The 18,897-nt window shown below is 36.0% G+C and overlaps 1 protein-coding gene across 2 annotated transcripts in view; it reads right to left on the bottom strand.

Annotated features, from left to right (window-relative positions):
- The window catches only part of TBC1D23 (TBC1 domain family member 23), a 64,320-nt gene that overhangs the window by 35,356 nt on the left and 10,067 nt on the right, over positions 1-18,897 (bottom strand). For both annotated transcript variants that reach the window (XM_027103348.1, XM_027103355.1), the window contains exons 2-4: positions 3,078-3,189; positions 1,423-1,528; positions 171-375 (exon numbers count right to left, since the gene is read on the bottom strand). In XM_027103348.1, coding sequence (XP_026959149.1) covers positions 171-375; positions 1,423-1,528; positions 3,078-3,189 — 423 coding nt within the window. The remainder of the gene's footprint in view (positions 1-170; positions 376-1,422; positions 1,529-3,077; positions 3,190-18,897) is intronic.

Genomic DNA, 18,897 nt, shown 5'->3' with positions numbered 1-18,897 from the left:
AAAATGTTTATAACCACAAAAATAAAGTCAAGTAACAATTATGATTCAAACAACCTTAAAAATTATTTGAACCATTTACTTTACCATCAAAATAAATCTAACAACTTTAGTTCAAAACAAACTAGACCTTTATTCATTTTTAAAAGTGTAATAACTAAATAATATTTTACCTGGGAATGTACTTATTCATGATAGCATAAAAGCAGTTGTATAAATCGCTGCGTGGCAGTTGAAGATGCACCAACGGTTTGAGTAGATGTATCCAGCTAAGGGACGTGCTGTATTTAATGTTACGTGATTTACAATAAAAGGTAATTACAGATTCAATATCCAAAAGTAATTCTGCTGCCTTCTCTTCGGGCACTGAAAGCTGGTCTAGAAAATAAGTGTCAAAATAAAGTTACCAAGGGCCTGTTAGATGCTCAGTTATTGGACAAAATACTGGGTTACAAACATACAATACTACCTTACTCTATTTAGAGTATGTCAAGGGCAAAATAGAACTACATAAAAGCATATTTTTCCTTATACTTATTCATATTCACTAGGTATTCAGTATTTACTAAGTTAATAATACTTGACCTATATATATGTTATATAGATATATATGTATCTTATATGTATCTATATAACATATAGATATATACAAGAATGGACAATCTGAAGCAGGAAAGGTAGGCATAACCCACATTCCTGGAAAGCAAAAAAGTGTTTTCCAAATAACAGATTATCATCTGCCCCATAATGGGCAGCTGCCACTATAGCTTTGTCAAGGGGAGGGAAAGTGATTCATTCTCCACCACCAAATTCCCTTTCCTTTGCCCACATCAGCAATAGTGCTTCTGTTGAGGTTAGCAAAAAAGCTTATTTAGCCACTAATTTAACTAAAATGTGACAGAGAAAGAAACAAAAAGACCAATGGACTATAGATGAATTAAAAAAGAAAAATACAAACCAAATTAATTTAATCTTCAAAAGACCTTGTGGGGTGATTGGAAACCTATTCACCCATGATTTACAATACTTTTTCTATAACAGATCATGACTTACGACTTATAGATAAACTTTTGGAACACAGCCCCCTTAAATCTGAGGACTGTATACAATCATACAGATCTTCAATTATCCAAAAAACAATTTAAAACTGCCACAAAACTGTAAAGGTACTTAAAGAATTAAACATAAGTATGTTAATGTTTAATCAAACATAATGCGAAAGAAACACTAAAAATCAGACTCTCTTAAAATATTAGACATTATTTCGTAAGAATTTCAAAAAAGAAGTTCTAAAGCTATTTATTAGCCCTTTACAAATTCAACATATCCCAAATTATAACAAGTTAATTCTACTAAAGAGCAACTCCTCCATCCAAAAATTATTTGAAATTTTTTTCACTGTTTGAAAACAATTATTAAACTTACCAATAAACTCCAGACAATCTTTGTGAATAGTGTTCTGTTCTGGCAGGTCTAAAATACCATCCCAGGATGCCAAACTATCTCCTTTTCCTGCAACATTTAGAGCAATCTGGAAGAAAGATTAAAAAAAGCAAACAGCTTCATATGTTATTTCTCATTCTTGGAAAATATGCTATAATAATGGAGGCCTGAATTTAGGAATAATGCACACTTCAAAGATTACAAAGTAATGTATCTATAGCAAATTTTACTATTTCATGTTAATCCAGTGAATAAAATGAATTACACAAAATATTTACATAATTATATATGTAAATTTATTTCAAGCAAACATCATTAATGCTATAGACTGAATGTCTGTGTCCCCTCACCCAAATTCATTTATGTTGAAACCTAATCCCCAATGTTTTGGTAAATACAGGCAGGGCCTTTGAGAGGTGATTAGGACATGAGGGTGGAACACTCATGAATGGGATTAGCCCCCTTATAAAAGAAACCCCAGTTAGCTCCCTTGTCCCTTCAGCCATGTGAGGACACATTAAGGAATTACCATTCTTTTCAATTTAATAGTGTTATGGTTATTTTAAAAGTCTTTATCTTTTAGACTTTCATACTAAAATATTTTAGTGTGCTACCAAGGATCTGCTTTAAAATAGTCCAGTGGGCGGGGTGGGGAGGAAAGGATAGAATACTAATCAAGCAAGACTGGCCAAATGTTGGTAACAGTTAAAGCTAAGTGATGGGTAAATGGGGGTTCACTAACAAGTCTCTCTACTTTTGTATGTGTTTTAAATTTCTATAACAAAACATTCAGAATGCTATATACAGTTGTAATTCCATTTCTGTTACATATATATGTGCAGAGTGGAAAAAATAAGATGTGTCACCAAGGCATTATTATGTGTTCTACCTATAAGTGGTAGATAACAGATGGGTTTTTTTTTTTTTGCGGTACGCAGGCCTCTCACCATTGTGGCCTCTCCCGTTGCGGAGCACAGGCTCCGGACGCGCAGGCTCAACGGCCATGGCTCACGGGCCCAGCCGCTCCGCAGCATGTGGGATCTTCCAGGACCGGGGCATGAACCCGTGTCCCCTGCATCGGCAGGCGGACTCTCAACCACTGCGCCACCAGGGAAGCCCAACAGATGGTTTTTTATCTTATCCTTTGCTTACACGTTTTAACAAAGGGAACTACTTCTTTTTTCATCATAAAAAAAATCTTAATTTAAAATTTAAAAATGATAATACACATGTACTAGAGAACAGCTGAAGCGGAAAATAAAGCAAAGGACAATCTCCTGTAATTCTAACACCCAGAGACCTGTTTCTTCTCCCTACCTTTTTTTTTTAAAACATAGCTGAGATCATTCCATATCTGCAATTATATATCCTATTTTACTCATTGGTTGCATTTTCCCATTTCAGTGAACAATCTTCATAAACATCATTTCTAATGGCTACAAAAGAAAGCACTGCCTTTCAAAACCTGAATTATTAAATATACCAAACACTACAGAAACACACATTTTAGCAAGCTGCTCTGTTTGATGAATTTTCTAAGTGTGGCATGTACTTCTGCAACTAAGACAACTGAAAATAAAAATTCTAAAATATTATTCTTAAGTCATTACATTTTATTTGTTTCAGTTTCTAGTTACCTTCCAAACTTTAGCCCTCAGATCAGCAGGCAGTGGTCTCCCTTGAATTATATTTCTCAAAGTTTCAAGATCACAACCTCCTGCTTCCAAAGCTTCTTCAAGATCTTTTTCCCTGAAAGACAAGTCCCATTTATTAAGATAAATTTTATTTGTTTTTCCTTCCTCAGTACTCATTTATAAGTATGACCTATTAAAGGTTATGTCTAAGAAAGAAAGGTTCTTAGACATAATGCCAAGGCATACACTACATTTTGTTTTCTTGAAAGGAAATCTCAGGTTTCATACAGTCAATTTATTCTTATTTTACACTTAGTTCTAGCAAGCTTAGTTATCTGTTTGCTAAGATTAAAGAAATTTAAAAACAGGAAACAGGGCAAACAGCATTGAGAAGTCATAGTAATAGTAATATTCATAGTAGGGATAATGACTAATAACTTTCTATAGCACTAACTTTGTGCCAAGCACAGTTCAAACATTTCACATGCCTTTAAATTCTTGCAATAACCCTATGAAACAGATTATATCACTGGCCCTAGCTTACAGACATAAAAACTGAGGCAAAGGGCGGTTGTATAGCTTATAGTCACACAACTAGTAAGCAGTAGAACTAGGATTCCAATTTTAACAGTCTGGTACCAGAATTTATGCTCTTAACATTATGCCAGATGGTGGCAAGAAGGAGAAACCATAAAATTGGGCCAAGAATTCAAGGTATGGGAATACTACTACAAAACTATACAGATCTCATGCCTAGAACAATACCTGTCTTACAGTGAATATTCAATAACTGTTAGAGGAACAAAAAAAACTCTAACGTCATCACTGTATTTATTATATATTAAAGCAAAATAATACCACATCATCAAATAAATTATCAAGTAAATCATCAAGCAGTTATGTTTAGTCTACTATGTTTAAGGAGAAAAGTAAGTATGAAATAAATTTTATTTTCATTTGTATATGGTTAAAATAATACTTAAAAAAAAAACTTTCACAAAGGTATGAATTGTTTTTTAGCCAGGAAATAACTACTTAAAATAGCTAATTCCCTCAGAATTCTCAAAGGCTAAGGTTCCAGTCATTGTTTACAATTTTAGCATACAATACGTAAGAAATCTGTACAAATAAAAATCCCTAACTTAGCCAATTCCTAAAATTCTTTGGAGCAGGCTAAAAGGCAGAGCATCCCACTAGGATCAGAAAACCAGGATTTTGTCATTTTTGTGGTTTTTGAGGAAAATAAATTACTCCCATTACATTCTCTCAATAAGATAATGTAAATCCCTTCCTCTACTCATAGGATTCCAAGAATATTAGTTTAACTGTATAAATTTCCCAAAGTGTTACCCCCTTAAGGGAAAGGAATTAAACGAAAATGTAATCACTTGGGTTCAAATTGAACAGAAAAGCCGTGATCAAATTTGAAAGATTTCTTAACCAAGCTACTACAAACTCATATGTTTAAGAATCTAACTAGTAACCACACAAGAAACATTTCGTTCTTTTGCTATATGGTTACCAAAGTGTTGGACCAGGAAGTGAAAGAAACGTCATGTCTACTGTTGAGACAGTTAATTAAGGTCTATAGTTGATAAAGACTGGGGTTTATCTATTCTATTTGGCCAAAATGTACACGACAGCCTGTTAGAATTCGAAGGATTGTTTGTAATCATTACACAAAGAAAATGTAATGGAATCTTTCTTAATAAATATCATACTTTTAAATGATTAAATGTGTAAATGAACTGAAAACCCCATTTAATGAGATAAAATTCTTTTTACCAAATTAATGAAGAACTAGAATTTTTCCATTTTTCTTTTTTTTTAATATTTATTTATTTATTTGGCTGCGTCAGATCTTAGTTGCGGCACGTGGGATCTTCGTTGCAGCATGCGGGATCTTTCACTTGCCACATGCAGAGTCTTCAGTTGCGACAGGCGGGATCTTTAGTTGTGGCATGTGGGTTCTAGTTCCCTGACCAGGGACTGAACCCGGGCCCCTTGCATTGGAAGCACGGAGTCTTAGCCACTGGACCACCATGGAAGTCCCTAGAATTTCTGCATTTTTCAGTGTAAAATCTTTGGTTTCTTTTTGAACTTTGCCAAATCCCTTACTATTCCAGACAACAAAGTCAGTACTTTGGGGCAAAATGTCCAATCCTCAGTGTACTTGATAATAATGATAATAATATACAAGCACATCTCTGTTGATACAGCTGCTATTGGATTATTTGATGCTGCCCCCAGGGAACCACAAATGTGGTTTCCAGGAACACAACCATGAGCAAGAGACCAGAAAATGCTCCACCTTAAGTAGTCAAAGGTACTTCTCACAAACTAAACAATTAGAAGTAATGTTACCTTCTGAACAAGGCGTTCAAAGGTTTAGTTATCAGACCTTGAACATTACAAATGTGCATGTAAAATTAGTAAAAGAGCTGAAAACAGTGAAGTTAATTCATAAAAGAGTCAATTTCCTAACAAGAGATAGGAACTCTATGGCATTTAGCTCTCAGACAGAACTTTCCTTCCCGGAAAGCAAATTTCTTTTTACTTTTGAACAAGCAATACCTAATATCCAAAAGAAAAATGTACGTCTGGTGGAGTATGACTGGGTGGGTTGAGATTTTTTAAGTCTTCTCTGATTATGGTGGCTTCTTAATATCCTTACAAGATAAAGTTGATAGAAATGTACTGGATATTCAGACAGGTCTTAAAAATAGAAAAGTACAGGCCTTGTCCATTTATCCTAGTAAATACGAAAAGTAAGTAATTGTCTTCTTTGCTCAAAGATTTAAGGCAAAACAAATCCAAAGTTTTAGGGTTAGAAAGAAGCAGAAAGGCATCTCTTCCTGTACCTGTACCTTGAAACTGTAACATTTGTTTGTATAACAGTATAGCACTTCCCTGGTGGCGCAGTGGTTAAGAATCCACCTACCAATGCAGGGGACACGGGTTCGATCCCTGGCCTGGGAAAATCCCACATGCCGAAGAGCAGCTGGGCAGGCCCGTGCACGGCAGCTGCTGAGCCTGTGCTCTGGAGCTCATGCTCTGCAACAAGAGAAGCCACGACAATGAGAAGCCCGCCCACCACAACGAGGAGTAGCTCCCGACTGCGTCAACTAGAGAAAGCCCATGCACAGCAACGAAGACACAACACAGCCAAAAATAAAAACAAATAAATTAATTAATTTTTAAAAAACAGTATAGGTTTCTGTCCATGATCTATCAATGACATATTTTCAAAACTTAAATAAATCCTAATGGAATTTCTCCATACCTGATGTTCTGAGGCAAAATCACCTAATCTAAGCACTGTAACCCGATCTGCTAATCACAGCAAGGCAAACAATGGGACTAAATTTACATGATTTTAATGATTATATTTAAGTTAGCAACTGAATTAGATTTTTCTTCCTCAACCAAATGGTGAGTAACTTCTAGCACACTGAAGCATTTGCACAACACAAGTTAAGGGGGTGAGGGGACATGAATTTTCAAACACTACCAAATTAAGCATTCATTTCTAAATGCTTCTAGGATTAATATATTCAATTTGAAGTATTGTAATTATTTTCCAAATAAGCTGTACATTGAATCATATTTAAAGTTTTAATTTTTAAAAGCAACTAGATTATACTATACGTTGTGTTCCTAAAACTTAAAAAGTTACAGAAAATCTGCCACTGGGAAAAACTAACTATATATTACACTTTTTTCTAAATTCTGTTTTCTTCCTAATCATGTTCTAAATACTTCTCTTCCCTATAATTTCAAAATGTTTGCGAAGTTTAATTGTACACACTCCAAATAGGGGATGAAAACAAGACAGTCCATTGCCTAAAATTTTTTTACATATCTTTCTGCACTTAAAATCCATATTCATTAACAGCCATTCTGAATTCCCCTATACCCACCTCTCAGAGCCTAGCAACCACTGATTTACTCTCTGTCTCTATACATTTATCTATTCTGGATATTTTATATATAAAACCATACATACATGGTCTTTATGTCTGGTTTCTCTCACTTAGCATAACATTTTCAATGTTGTAGCATGTATCAGCACATGCTATTTATTGCCAAAAGATATTTCATTGAATGTACTATATTTTAACTATTCATCACTTAATGGACATTTGATTTGTTTCAACTTTGTGGCTATTATGACTGTCTCTTTTTTGTTTTTAATTTTATTTTTTTAAATTTATTTTTGGCTGCGTTGGGTTTCTGTTGCTGTGTGTGGGCTTTCTCTAGTTGTGGTGAGCGGGGGCTACTCTTTGTTGCGGTGCGCAGGCTTCTCATTGCAGTGGCTTCTTTTGTTGCCGAGCATGGGCCCTAGAGCACACGGCCTTCAATACCTGTGGCACACAGGCTTAGTTGCTCCGCGGCATGTGGGATCTTCCAGGACCAGGGATCGAACCTGTGTCCCCTGCATTAGCATTGGCAGGCGGATTCTTAACCAGTGCACCACCAGGGAAATCCATGACTGTCTCATAATTTTGAACATTAATATCAATAATTCAATTGGTTAAGTGTATGATGCATACATAATACTTATTAATTATTCATTCTTCCCAAGAAAGTCTGGAAGAATTTAAAAATCAAGTCTATTAAAACTTCACACCCATTAGGATGGCTACTATTTTAAAAAAGAATGAAAGAACAAAATAAATGTTGGTGAGGATGTGGAGAAACTGCAACTCCATGCACTGTTGGTGGGAATGTAAAATGGTGTAGCCACTTTGGAAAATAGTATGGCTATTCCTCAAAAAAATTTAAAAATAGAACTACCATATGCTCCAGCAATTCCACTTCTGGATATATACCCAAGAGAAGTGAAAGCAGAAACTTAAACAGATATCTGTACACTCATGCTCATAACAGCATTATTCATAATAGCCAAAGGTGGATGCAACTTAAATATCCTTTGATGGATAAACAGATAAAATAGGGTGTGTGTGTATACATATACATGTATGTATGTATGCATGTATACACACACACACACACACAATGGAATATCATACAGCCTTAGAAAAGGATATTCTGACACGTGCTACAACATGGATGACTCTTGAGGACATTATGCAAAATGAAATAAGCCAGTCACAAAAAGACAAATGATGTACAATTCCACTTATATGAGCACCCAGAATACTCAAATTCATAGAGACAGAAAGCAGAATGGCGGTTGCTGGGGACTGGAGGCAGTGGGGGAATGAGGAGTTTGTGTTTAATGGGTATAGAGTTTCAGTTTTACAAGAGAAGAAGAGTTCTGGAGATTAGCTGCACAACAATGGGAATATAGTTAACACTACTGAACTGTATACTTAAAAGGTTAAAATGATAAGTTTTATGTATCTACTCTACCATAATTTTAAAAATTCAACTATATTTAGTATACCAGAACAGTTCATGGGACTTCCCTGGTGGTCCAGTGGTAAAGAATCCGCCTTGCAACACAGGGGACGCGGGTTCAATCCCTGGTCAGGGAACTAAGATCTCACATGATGCAGGGCAACTAAGCCCACGCACCACAACTACAGAGCCCACGCACCCTGGAGCCTGCGCGCCATGACTAGAGAGAGAAAACCTGCACGCCACAACTACAGAGAAGCCTGTGCACCACAACAAAAAGCCCACGCAGCGCAACTAAGACCTGATGCAGCCAAAAATAAAATAAATAAATCTTTAAAAAAAGTTCATGAATCCAGGCTTTAGATTCAGATCTGAGATCCAATATTGGCCCAACTCAATAGCCATGTAATATTAAGCAAGTAACATATATAGAAGCAGTGCCTATATTAGATCAGTTAACACTTAAACAAATTTCTGAACACAAAGCATTCAGTGCAATACTTGGCACATAATAATTCTTCAACAAATAGAAGCCACGAATACTATTACTGTTGTTATTATTACTGAACAATAGCTGACTTTTTTTTTTGACAAGCAAGTTCTATTTAATTCTCAAGGAACAGAAAATCCTTGTTCATAAAACTTCTTACAGAACAAAGAAAAAGGCCAAGCCATTAAGTTTAATTTTGAAAACAAAAAACAGGTAAAAAATATTGGCCAACTTGACTTATGACACTGAAAAACACAAAGAATTCAAATCTAGCAACGTATTAAAAAATAGTACATTGTGACTAAGTTGAATTAATCATAAAAGTGAAAGGAAGTTTCAGTGTTTAAGAAAAATCTTTCACTGTAATTTACCACATTAATGGCAAAGAATGAGAGATTGGGTGATCAATGATAAAGAAAAAGGATTTAATAAAGTTAAGTTTTTTCTTCTCCAGATGGAATCAACTCTTAGAAAACTTGAAATAGGGAATTTTTTTAGCTTTTTAAAGGCTTTCTCCTAAAAACCTATTGCAGATGTCATTTTTAATGGAAAAAACAAAACTTGAAATTCATTCCTGTTAAGATTGGGAACAAGACAAGAATGCCTGTGTTGCTTCTACTTACCAACGTTATTACCAGATACCTGACCAATGCAGTAAGACAAACAAATATAAGTAGACTAAATGAAATGAAATATATAATTATTATTTCTAAGTAAAATCATTTATATAGAAAACCAAAGAGAATCCAATAGCTGACTTTTAAATTAAAACTGACTTTTTGGGACTTCCCTGGTGGTGCGGTGGTTAAGAATCCGCCTGCCAATGCAGGGTACACAGGTTCAATCCCTGGTCCAGGAAGATCCTACATGCCGTGGAGAAACTAAGCCCGTGCGCCACAACTGCTGAGCCTGCGCTCTGGAGCCCGTGTGTCACAACTACTGAGCCCGCGTGCTTAGAGCCTGTGCTCCACAACGAGAGAAGCCACTGCAATGAGAAGCCTGCACACTGCAACTAGAGAAAGCCCGTGTGCAGCAACGAAGACCCAATGCAGCCAAAAACTTTAAAAAATAATAAATTTTTTTTAAAAAGGCAGGACCAGCATTAGAAAACAAATAATTCGTTTAAAAAAACTGAAAAATAAAAATTGACTTTTTCTTATCGTAACAAAATCAAAGGGGATTTCCAATGTATTTTGACCTCCAGGAAAAAATGGGACAGGACTGGAACTCGGAGTCCCCAGAAAAGGCAACAGGATATATTCTGATCAGAAGGTGTGCAAAGCCAGAAACAGGCAGAAAAGGAAGTAAAGAACCAAATGGGAAGAGTGAGAAAGGATCTCAAATTAGCACAGACAAGAGGCAGGCACGGTGCAGGTCTTAGATCTGAAAGCAAGAACAACACTATAAAACTTTTAGAAAGAAAAACATAGGAGAAAATCTTTGTAACCTTGGTTACAAAGGAGTTCTTAGATATGTACCAAAAGGATGATCCATAAAAGGAAAAACTGATGAATTAGATTTCATTAAAATTAGAAACGTCTCTTGAAAAGAAAAACAAGGAAAGGACATGCCACAGAATGAGAGAAAAAAATGTAAAATTTCTGATAAAGGACTGTGTCCAAAAAATACACCAAATGCTTACAACTTAATGAAACGGAGCAGGACCTTATGGTCCTTGCCCCCATGTCCTCAGCCAGCCTTTTGTGTGTGGAAAAACTTCAGCCAAAGAATAAGTTTAATCAGAGAAGTGAGAAAATGCAGAAACAAAGGAAAACAGTCCAACAAACTAAATAATAATAGTTTAGTCACTAAGCATAGTCAAGGACCTTTAGTTCCTCTTTAATGGCTACAGATAGTATTCTGAGCCATATCCTGTGAGCTGTCTTATAGATACTAAAACCCCCACCAGGTGGAAGAAGTTAACTACTTGACGACCAGACTGCAGCCATGACATAAGCTGCCACAATTCTGAGAACTGGCCTCAAAGAAACGGGAACAAACCGACCCTGGAACTGAAGATTAATTGTACTTAAAACAAACAAGATGACGCTGATCAGACCACTACACGTCCAATTTCAAGGTGACTGTCAGAGCTGACTATGCGGTTTCTGCATGTAGTCCCCTCTTTTCACCTATAAAAGCTCTTGCCCACTGACTGTCAGTGGGTGGGAGTTGGCCTATGGGCAGGAGTCCACCCCCCACCCCCTTCTGCTGGCCCCCCAAATAAAACAAACCTTCCTTTCCACCATGCCTCTTTATTGGCTTCAGAGCAGGGAGCAGCCACACTCCCACTTTGAGTAACATTAATAGTAAGACAAAAGCCTGATTAACAAAAAATGGGCAAGTAATTTGAACAGACACTTCACAAAAGAAGACATATGAACGGCAAATAAGTACACGAAAAGCAGCTCAACATCATTAGTCATTAGGAAAGTAAAATAAAAATCAAACCCATAATGAGACAGCACTATATTCCCACCAGAAAAACTGAAAGACTAACAGCACCAAATGTTATTTATTGTAGGGCGAAACTGCAACTCTCATACACAGTTGGTGGGCATGAAAAATGGAACTGAACTTGGTATCCAGTTCAGCAGTTTCTTATAAAGTTAAACATAATTTTTTCCATTCAACCCAGCCATTCAACTTCTAGATATTTACCTAAGAAAAACAAAAGTGTATATTCACACAAGGACTTATATATGAATATTCATAGCAACTTTGTTTATAACAGCCTCCAAATGGAAAAATACATATGCCCATCACACTCATCATTGGAAAATCAAATTGTAGTATAAAATGGAATACTACTCTGAATTTCAAAGGCAAAAACTATATGTAACAACATGGATGAATCTCAAAAGCATTATGTTTTTAGTGAAAAAAGCTATAACAAAAGACTAGTATATACTGAATGGTTCCATTTAATTGAAATTTTACAGAAGGCTGAACTATAGGGATAGAAACAGATTTGTGGTTTCCAGGGCCGGGGGTAGGAAAAGGGACTGACTATGAAGCAGTACAGGGAACTTTTTGGGGTGATGGAAGTGCAGTGCTGGATACATGATTGTACACGCTGGGTAAAACTCATCAAACTGCACCCTTAAAATTGGTGCATTTTCTTGTATTTAAATTATATTACAAAAAAAGATAACTAAAAACATGTAAGGGACCTTAAGATTCTTACAAATATATTTCATCATTATAAAGTTAATGGTGTTATTATTAATAAAGAACTTGGGATAGCATGTTCCTATGGAATTTCTTTACATGGAATTTCAAAATAATTTAGGGATCACATAGTCAAATTATTTATTTATGTATTTATTTGCAGTATGCGGGCCTCTCACTGTTGTGGCCTCTCCCGTTGAGGAGCACAGGCTCTGGACGCGCAGGCTCAGCGGCCATGGCTCACGGGCCCAGCCGCTCCCGCGGCATGTGGGATCTTCCCGGACCGGGTCACGAACCTGTGTCACCTGCATCGGCAGGCGGACTCTCAACCACTGTGCCACCAGGGAAGCCCCAAATAATTTATTTCTAAGTTGAAGTTAAACCAAGTAAATAAATGCATTAAAATACTGCCTCTCTTTAAAATGTGAAAATGCTTCTGAGGATAAATTTTCTGCTTTCTTTACTATCTTGGTGAGATTTTTGTTCAGTCATTTTCATATGGAACTGCGCTCCTTGTGACCAGTATTTATGAGTGAAGGAGTAAGGCTTGGAGGGAAGTATGTGGCTCTAAAATGGCTTTTTCTAATTCTGAACAGCTAACTGGTCTATATGGCACTTATATTTTCTATTACGGCCTTTTTTGGTAAAACAGTCAAACAAAAGTCAACACACTATCTTTATATTACTTTAATGATATTATCCCATTTTTAAAAGTCATTTTAGAGAATTTGGTCAATGTATAAAAAAATATAAAAACCAACCACAAGTCGGGGCGGGGGATAAATTGGGAGGTTGGGATTAACATATACACACTACTATATATAAAATAGGTAACTAAAAAGGACCTACTGTAAAGCACAGGGAACTCCACTCAATACTCTGTAATGGCCTATATGGGAAAATAATCTAAAAATGAGTGGATATATCCATATGCGTAACTGATTCACTTTGCTGTACACCTGAAACTAACAAAACATTGTAAATCAACCATACTCCAATTAAAAGTAAAAAAAAAAAAACAGAAACAACCACAATTCTATTACCATAAGATTAACATTCCGTAAATAACTTTTCAGTTCTTCATATATATGTATGTGTGTAAGTGTATGTGTGTGTGTACAGAAACATATATACACATAAAAACTGTTATATTGAATATATATATATTTTTAATAAGCGTATTTTTTAAAATATTTGTTTATTTATTTATCTATTATGGCTGCGCCAGGTCTTAGTTGTGGCATGCAGGATCTTTAGTTGCGGCATGTGGACTTCTTAGTTGCAGCATGTGTGAGGGATCTAGTTCCCCGACCAGGGATCGAACCCGAGCCCCCTGCATTGGGAGTTTGGAATCTTACCCGCTGGACTACCAGGTAAGTCCTTATATTGAATATATAATTTTATGCTCTGCAGGATTCACTCATTTATATTTTTCAAAAATATCACACACATTTCTCTGAGTCATTCAATACTCTTAAAAAATAAGATTTTTAATGGCTGAGTAATTGATTTGGCTGTCCCCCTACTGTTTGGTATTTATGTACTTTCTAAATTTTCCTTGTGCTAATCTTTTCCCACTTATCCTTAGCACAAATTCCCTCAAGAATTATTCAATAATCAATATTCTTTAATGTTAAAAGTTAGGTAATGCAGGCATCAAATATTATTTAGAATTATGATAGTATCCATTTGAACAAAAAACAAAATCGTGAAAGGTGGGTACTTCAGAGAAATGAAATAGGAAGGAAACTTTCACTTCTCACATAGCATCAGTCAGTACAGCTTGAGTATACTTATAATACATATTATATTTGTATGTACTTTTTGAATAATTTAAATAACATTTATGGATTCCTTTTTAACATATATACCTTTCACCAAGCAATAATTAAGAATGAGTAGAGTGAGTCAGCTACAGGCATGTTCAAAGCAGTGCTTATTTTAACTATGAAAAACTACACACAATGTAAGTTGTCCTAAAATGAGGAATTGATTTAAATCAGCAGATGGAATACTAAGCAACAGTTTAAAATGCTAAAAAACAATTAATAAAATGGAAACTGTTTATGATATTAAGGACATGTATTAAGTTTTTAAGAAAAAATTTTAAAATTAACATCCAGGGAGGAACCAAGATGGTGGAGTAGAAGGTATAATGTTATAAGTCATAATTCTAGTTATTACTTTAAAATGTATATCTCAGAAATAACTAAAAAAATAAAATAAAATTAACATCCAAGCATACATGTTTAAAAGAAAAAGTACATTATCCCCACTCCCCACCCAGTCTTTCCCATACACATGGGGAAGGATATTTAAAAAGTTTATTTCTACTGGTTTACTTACAGGGGAATTTTAATTTATTTTGTTTTGTTTTGTTTTAGGGGGGATTATTATCTGTATCCTCGAAAATGCACAAATACTTGCAAGGAGAAAAAAGATGATAAAAATTCTCACCTCAAACATATATGTCCTTGCTTAAAGTATTAAGTATCTACTACTTAAGACTATTTCACATAATCAGTAAGAAGAAAACAATGTGGCATATGTAACATACATATATTAATTTATTTTAGTTCTCTCATACTGAATACTGAAAGTGTAAAAAAAAATAAACAAGTGCAACCCATACAGACAACAAACTTTTCTAAAAGTTTAAATATATGATAAACTTGGAAGGAAGTTAAAAGATGTAAAAATATTTGTTTCTATTTTTGAGCATGGAAGAAAATTAATTTTGGAGAAGGGATATCCTCCCCATGCTTCCTGTGTAAGGAGTTAAAAGTAGAGGGTGGAAGGGTGGCACAGATTTGCTATAAGAACTTTCATGTGGCTTCACTTTATGTCCTCAGTATTAATTCCATGGCCTAAGACTTCAAGCACATTCTTAACACCCTGAACTTCACTCCTCTGTCTTCCTGCCACATTCAGAAAGCTGCAAACTCCTAACAATGGGATAATCTAACCAGTTCTACTTTCTTTGTTCCTATACTCTGCTCACTGAGGACTTCATGGGAAAAGAAATTAAGACAACTTCATGATGCTATCATATATTCACCACCATCTATTTCTTCTAGGCATCAATGTTACCTAAAAATCTTCTATTTACCACTTTCTTCAGACTCCCTACCCAGCCCACTTTACCTCAAGTGACATTACTTCTGACTCCAAAGAGAAAATATAGGACAGCAGGCTTCTCTTCCCTTTGATCTCAGCCACTCTCCAAAACCAAACATAAGTAACTTATTATCCCAGACATCATTTCCTTCTTCCCTATATGCACAGATGTCTAGGTATCCTTTCTCTAGTCCAAGACTGATAACTTCACCTGGGTCTTATCTCCCTCATCCCTCCCTCCCCCACCCCGCCCCACCCCAACTCCTCTAGAGCCATGTGCCACCATTATCCCTCTCTCTCCTATCTTCCACTTCTCTTTCTCCACTGGCTCTTTCCTCTGAGCCATATACTCAAGTATTGCTATTAGAAACAACATCGATAATGACAACCACAAAAATTCCTCCAAACTTTCCTTTCACGTAGGTAACCAAACTCTTGGTTGTTCCTTTCCCAGCAAAGCTTTCTGAAAGTATTCTTGACAACATATGTCACCACTTCTCCCTCATCTTCCACTCAACTCCTCCTCTTATGCACCCAATCATTCCTCCTCCTTCTCTGACACCCACAACTCCAGAGGGACCACTCTCCCTATGCTCCTTCCTAATAATCAAACATTTACCTTAATTTGACCTTTCCAAAGCATCTGACGACTCTCCTTTCTCCAAAATAAAGATACACAGGGGCTTCCCTGGTGGCGCAGTGTTAAGAATCCGCCTGCCAATGCGGGGGACATGGGTTCAATCCCTGGTCCGGGAAGATCCCACATGCCGCGGAGCAACTAAGCCCATGCGCCACAACTACTAAGCCTGCGCTCTGGAGCCCACGAGCCACAACTACTGAGCCTGTGTGCCACAACTACTGAAGCTCTTGTGCCTAGAGCCCGTGTTCCACAACAAGAGAAGCCACTGCAATGAGAAGCCCGGGCACCATAACGAAGAGTAGCCCCTGCTCGCTGCAACTAGAGAAAGCCCTCGCGCAGCAACAAAAACCCAACACAGCCTAAGTGAATGAATGAATTAATAAATAAATAAATAAAAACTACTCATGTTTCTTTAAAAAAAAAAGATGCACAAATAGCCAATAAGTACATAAAAAGACATACATCATCATTAGCCATTAGGGAAACTCAAATCAAAACCACAATGAGAAAAAGGAAAACCCACAAAGGAGATGCCACTTCACACTCTCAAGGATGGCTAATACCAAAAAGTCATAATAGAAACTGGAACCTTCATACATTGCTGGTAGGAATGTAAAATGGTTCAGCTATTTTTGAAATTGGTTTGACAGATCCTCAAAATGTTAAAGTTGCAATATGACACAGCAATTCTACTCCTAGGTATACATACACACGAGAGAATACAATACATACACCACACAAAAACTTGTACATAAACCACAATGAGATACTATACAACACATCCATTAGGATGGCTAGTATCAAAAAAAAAGGGGGGGGAGGGGGCAAAAATATGGAGAAATTAGAATTCTTGTGCATCGCTAGCTAGTGGGAATGAAAAATGGTACAGCCAACTGTGGAAAAGTTTGGCAGTTCTTTAAAAAGTTGAACGCAGATTCACCATATTACCTCGCAATTCCACTTTAGGGTATATACCCAAAAGAACTGAAAGCAAGGATTCAAACAGGTATTTGTACATCCATGTTCACAGCAGTATTATTCACAACAGCCAAAAAAGTAGAAACAACCCAAATATTCATTGATGTATGAATGGATAAACAAAATGTGGTACATATATATATATATACAATGGAATGTTAGCCTTAAAAAGGAAGGAAATTCTGACACATGCTACAACATGAATGAACTCTGAAGACAAATGCTAAGTGGGGGAAAAAAAGTCACAGAAGGGCAAACAGTGTATGATTCCACTTATATGAGTTACCTAAAATAGGTAAATTCATAAAGACAAAAAGTAGAATAGAGGCTGGAGGTAGGGGGCAATGGGGAGCTATTATTTATTAGGTAGAGAGTTTCTGTTTGGGATGATCAAAAATTCTGGAAATAGACAGTGGTGATGGTTGCACAACATTGTAAATGTATTTAATGTCACTTAATTGTACATGTTAAAATGGCAAATTTTATGTTATGTATGTCTTATCACATTAAAAAAGGCAACAACAAAAAACTTCTAAAGAATATTTATAACAGTACTATATTATTCATAATAGCCAAAAAAGTAGAAACAATCCAAATGTCCATCATCTGATGAATAAATAAAATGTGTATTCATACACTGGAATACTAAGCAATAGAAAGGAATGAAGCGTTGATAACATGCAACACGTGTGAACCTTGAAAATTATGCTCAGTGAAAGAAATCAGACACAAAGGCCACATATGTATGATTTTGTTCACATGAAATGTCCAAAACAGGCAAATGTATAGAGATAGAAAGTAGATCATTATGACCTGGGGTGACAGGGGAATAAGACGGATGCTAATGGGTATGGGGTTTCTTTGGGGGTAATGAAAACACTCTAAACTTAGATCATGGTGATGACTGCTTAACTCTGGGAATATACTAAAACCAGTGAACTGTACACTTTAAATGGATGTATTTTTATGATTCATAAATTACATCTCAAAAAAGTAACTTCATTAGAAATAGTTTACAGACTCTTTAATTTAGGGCTTTAAGAGGAAGCTTTTGTGTCAACCCTCATTTACTACTTCAATGAAGGGAGTGTATCACTATGAAGGGTCCAAGCCTCACCTTAGCGTTGTTAAGGGGGTAACAGCTTGCCTTGCCTCTTTAACTTCTCAAATTGATACTACTTGCTAAATACCGGTGTGGGAAAGGAACAGACTCCTAAACAGTTGCCATGGCAGCTCAACAGCAAAAGCATCAAAAATTAAGAATATAAAGGCTTAGAAACAATGTGTTACAGAGAAAATAATATAAAATTTAAAATCAGAAAACATGACATCAGATTCTATACAATTTTAACAGCCGTGTGACCTAAGATACAAACTCAGTTTCTTCACCTGTAAAACAGGGATAGTATCAGATACCATCCAATCAAAAGAGGTGGAGAGTATTTATACAACACATGAATTATCTCCTGTTCTACTAGACTATCACTCCCACTCCTCTTTCATTCCATCTTAATGACTACACCTTGCCTGAATCTGTCCTTTCCAACTTTCTTTTTCAGGACCGTCTCCATACAAGACTCCACAGGCATTGAAGATTCACTGTTTTCCCAAAAAGAAGTGTGTCAGACAGTGAGTTGCTGTTCACATGAACCACTGCTGGGTACATGTGACACAAATCCTGAGGCACAAATGAGACAACAGTAAAATGTGGAAAAAACTAAAATTAGAAGACAAGCGAAAACATGCGTGTAGGAATACTAAGTAACTCTTCATTTAGTCAAGATTAAATCTTTAAAGGCAAAGTAAGCACTCAATAAGTTTTTTTTAATAGAAAGCATACATATGAAATAATGAAGTAGCCCTAGAATTAAGCAATTAGCAATCATTCCCAGCAACTTATTAGATGGCCTGTATGACTTCCCAAAGCCTATTCAACTTCAAAATAGACTCTTGTCACCCAAAAGCATACTGAGATAAATTGCTAAAACACTTAGGACAGAATGTTTTCTGGGTTGGAAACAAATCGTTTTAATTCATCAAGCTTCTCAGTCTACCAAGTAAGC

Source organism: Aethalodelphis obliquidens, unplaced genomic scaffold, assembly GCF_003676395.1.
Source record: "Aethalodelphis obliquidens isolate GAN/ISIS:26980383/991018 unplaced genomic scaffold, ASM367639v1 scaffold1, whole genome shotgun sequence".
NCBI lineage: Eukaryota > Metazoa > Chordata > Mammalia > Artiodactyla > Delphinidae > Aethalodelphis > Aethalodelphis obliquidens.
The sequence above is the reverse complement of the archived record's forward strand: the minus strand, read 5'-3'. Positions and strand labels throughout refer to the sequence as shown.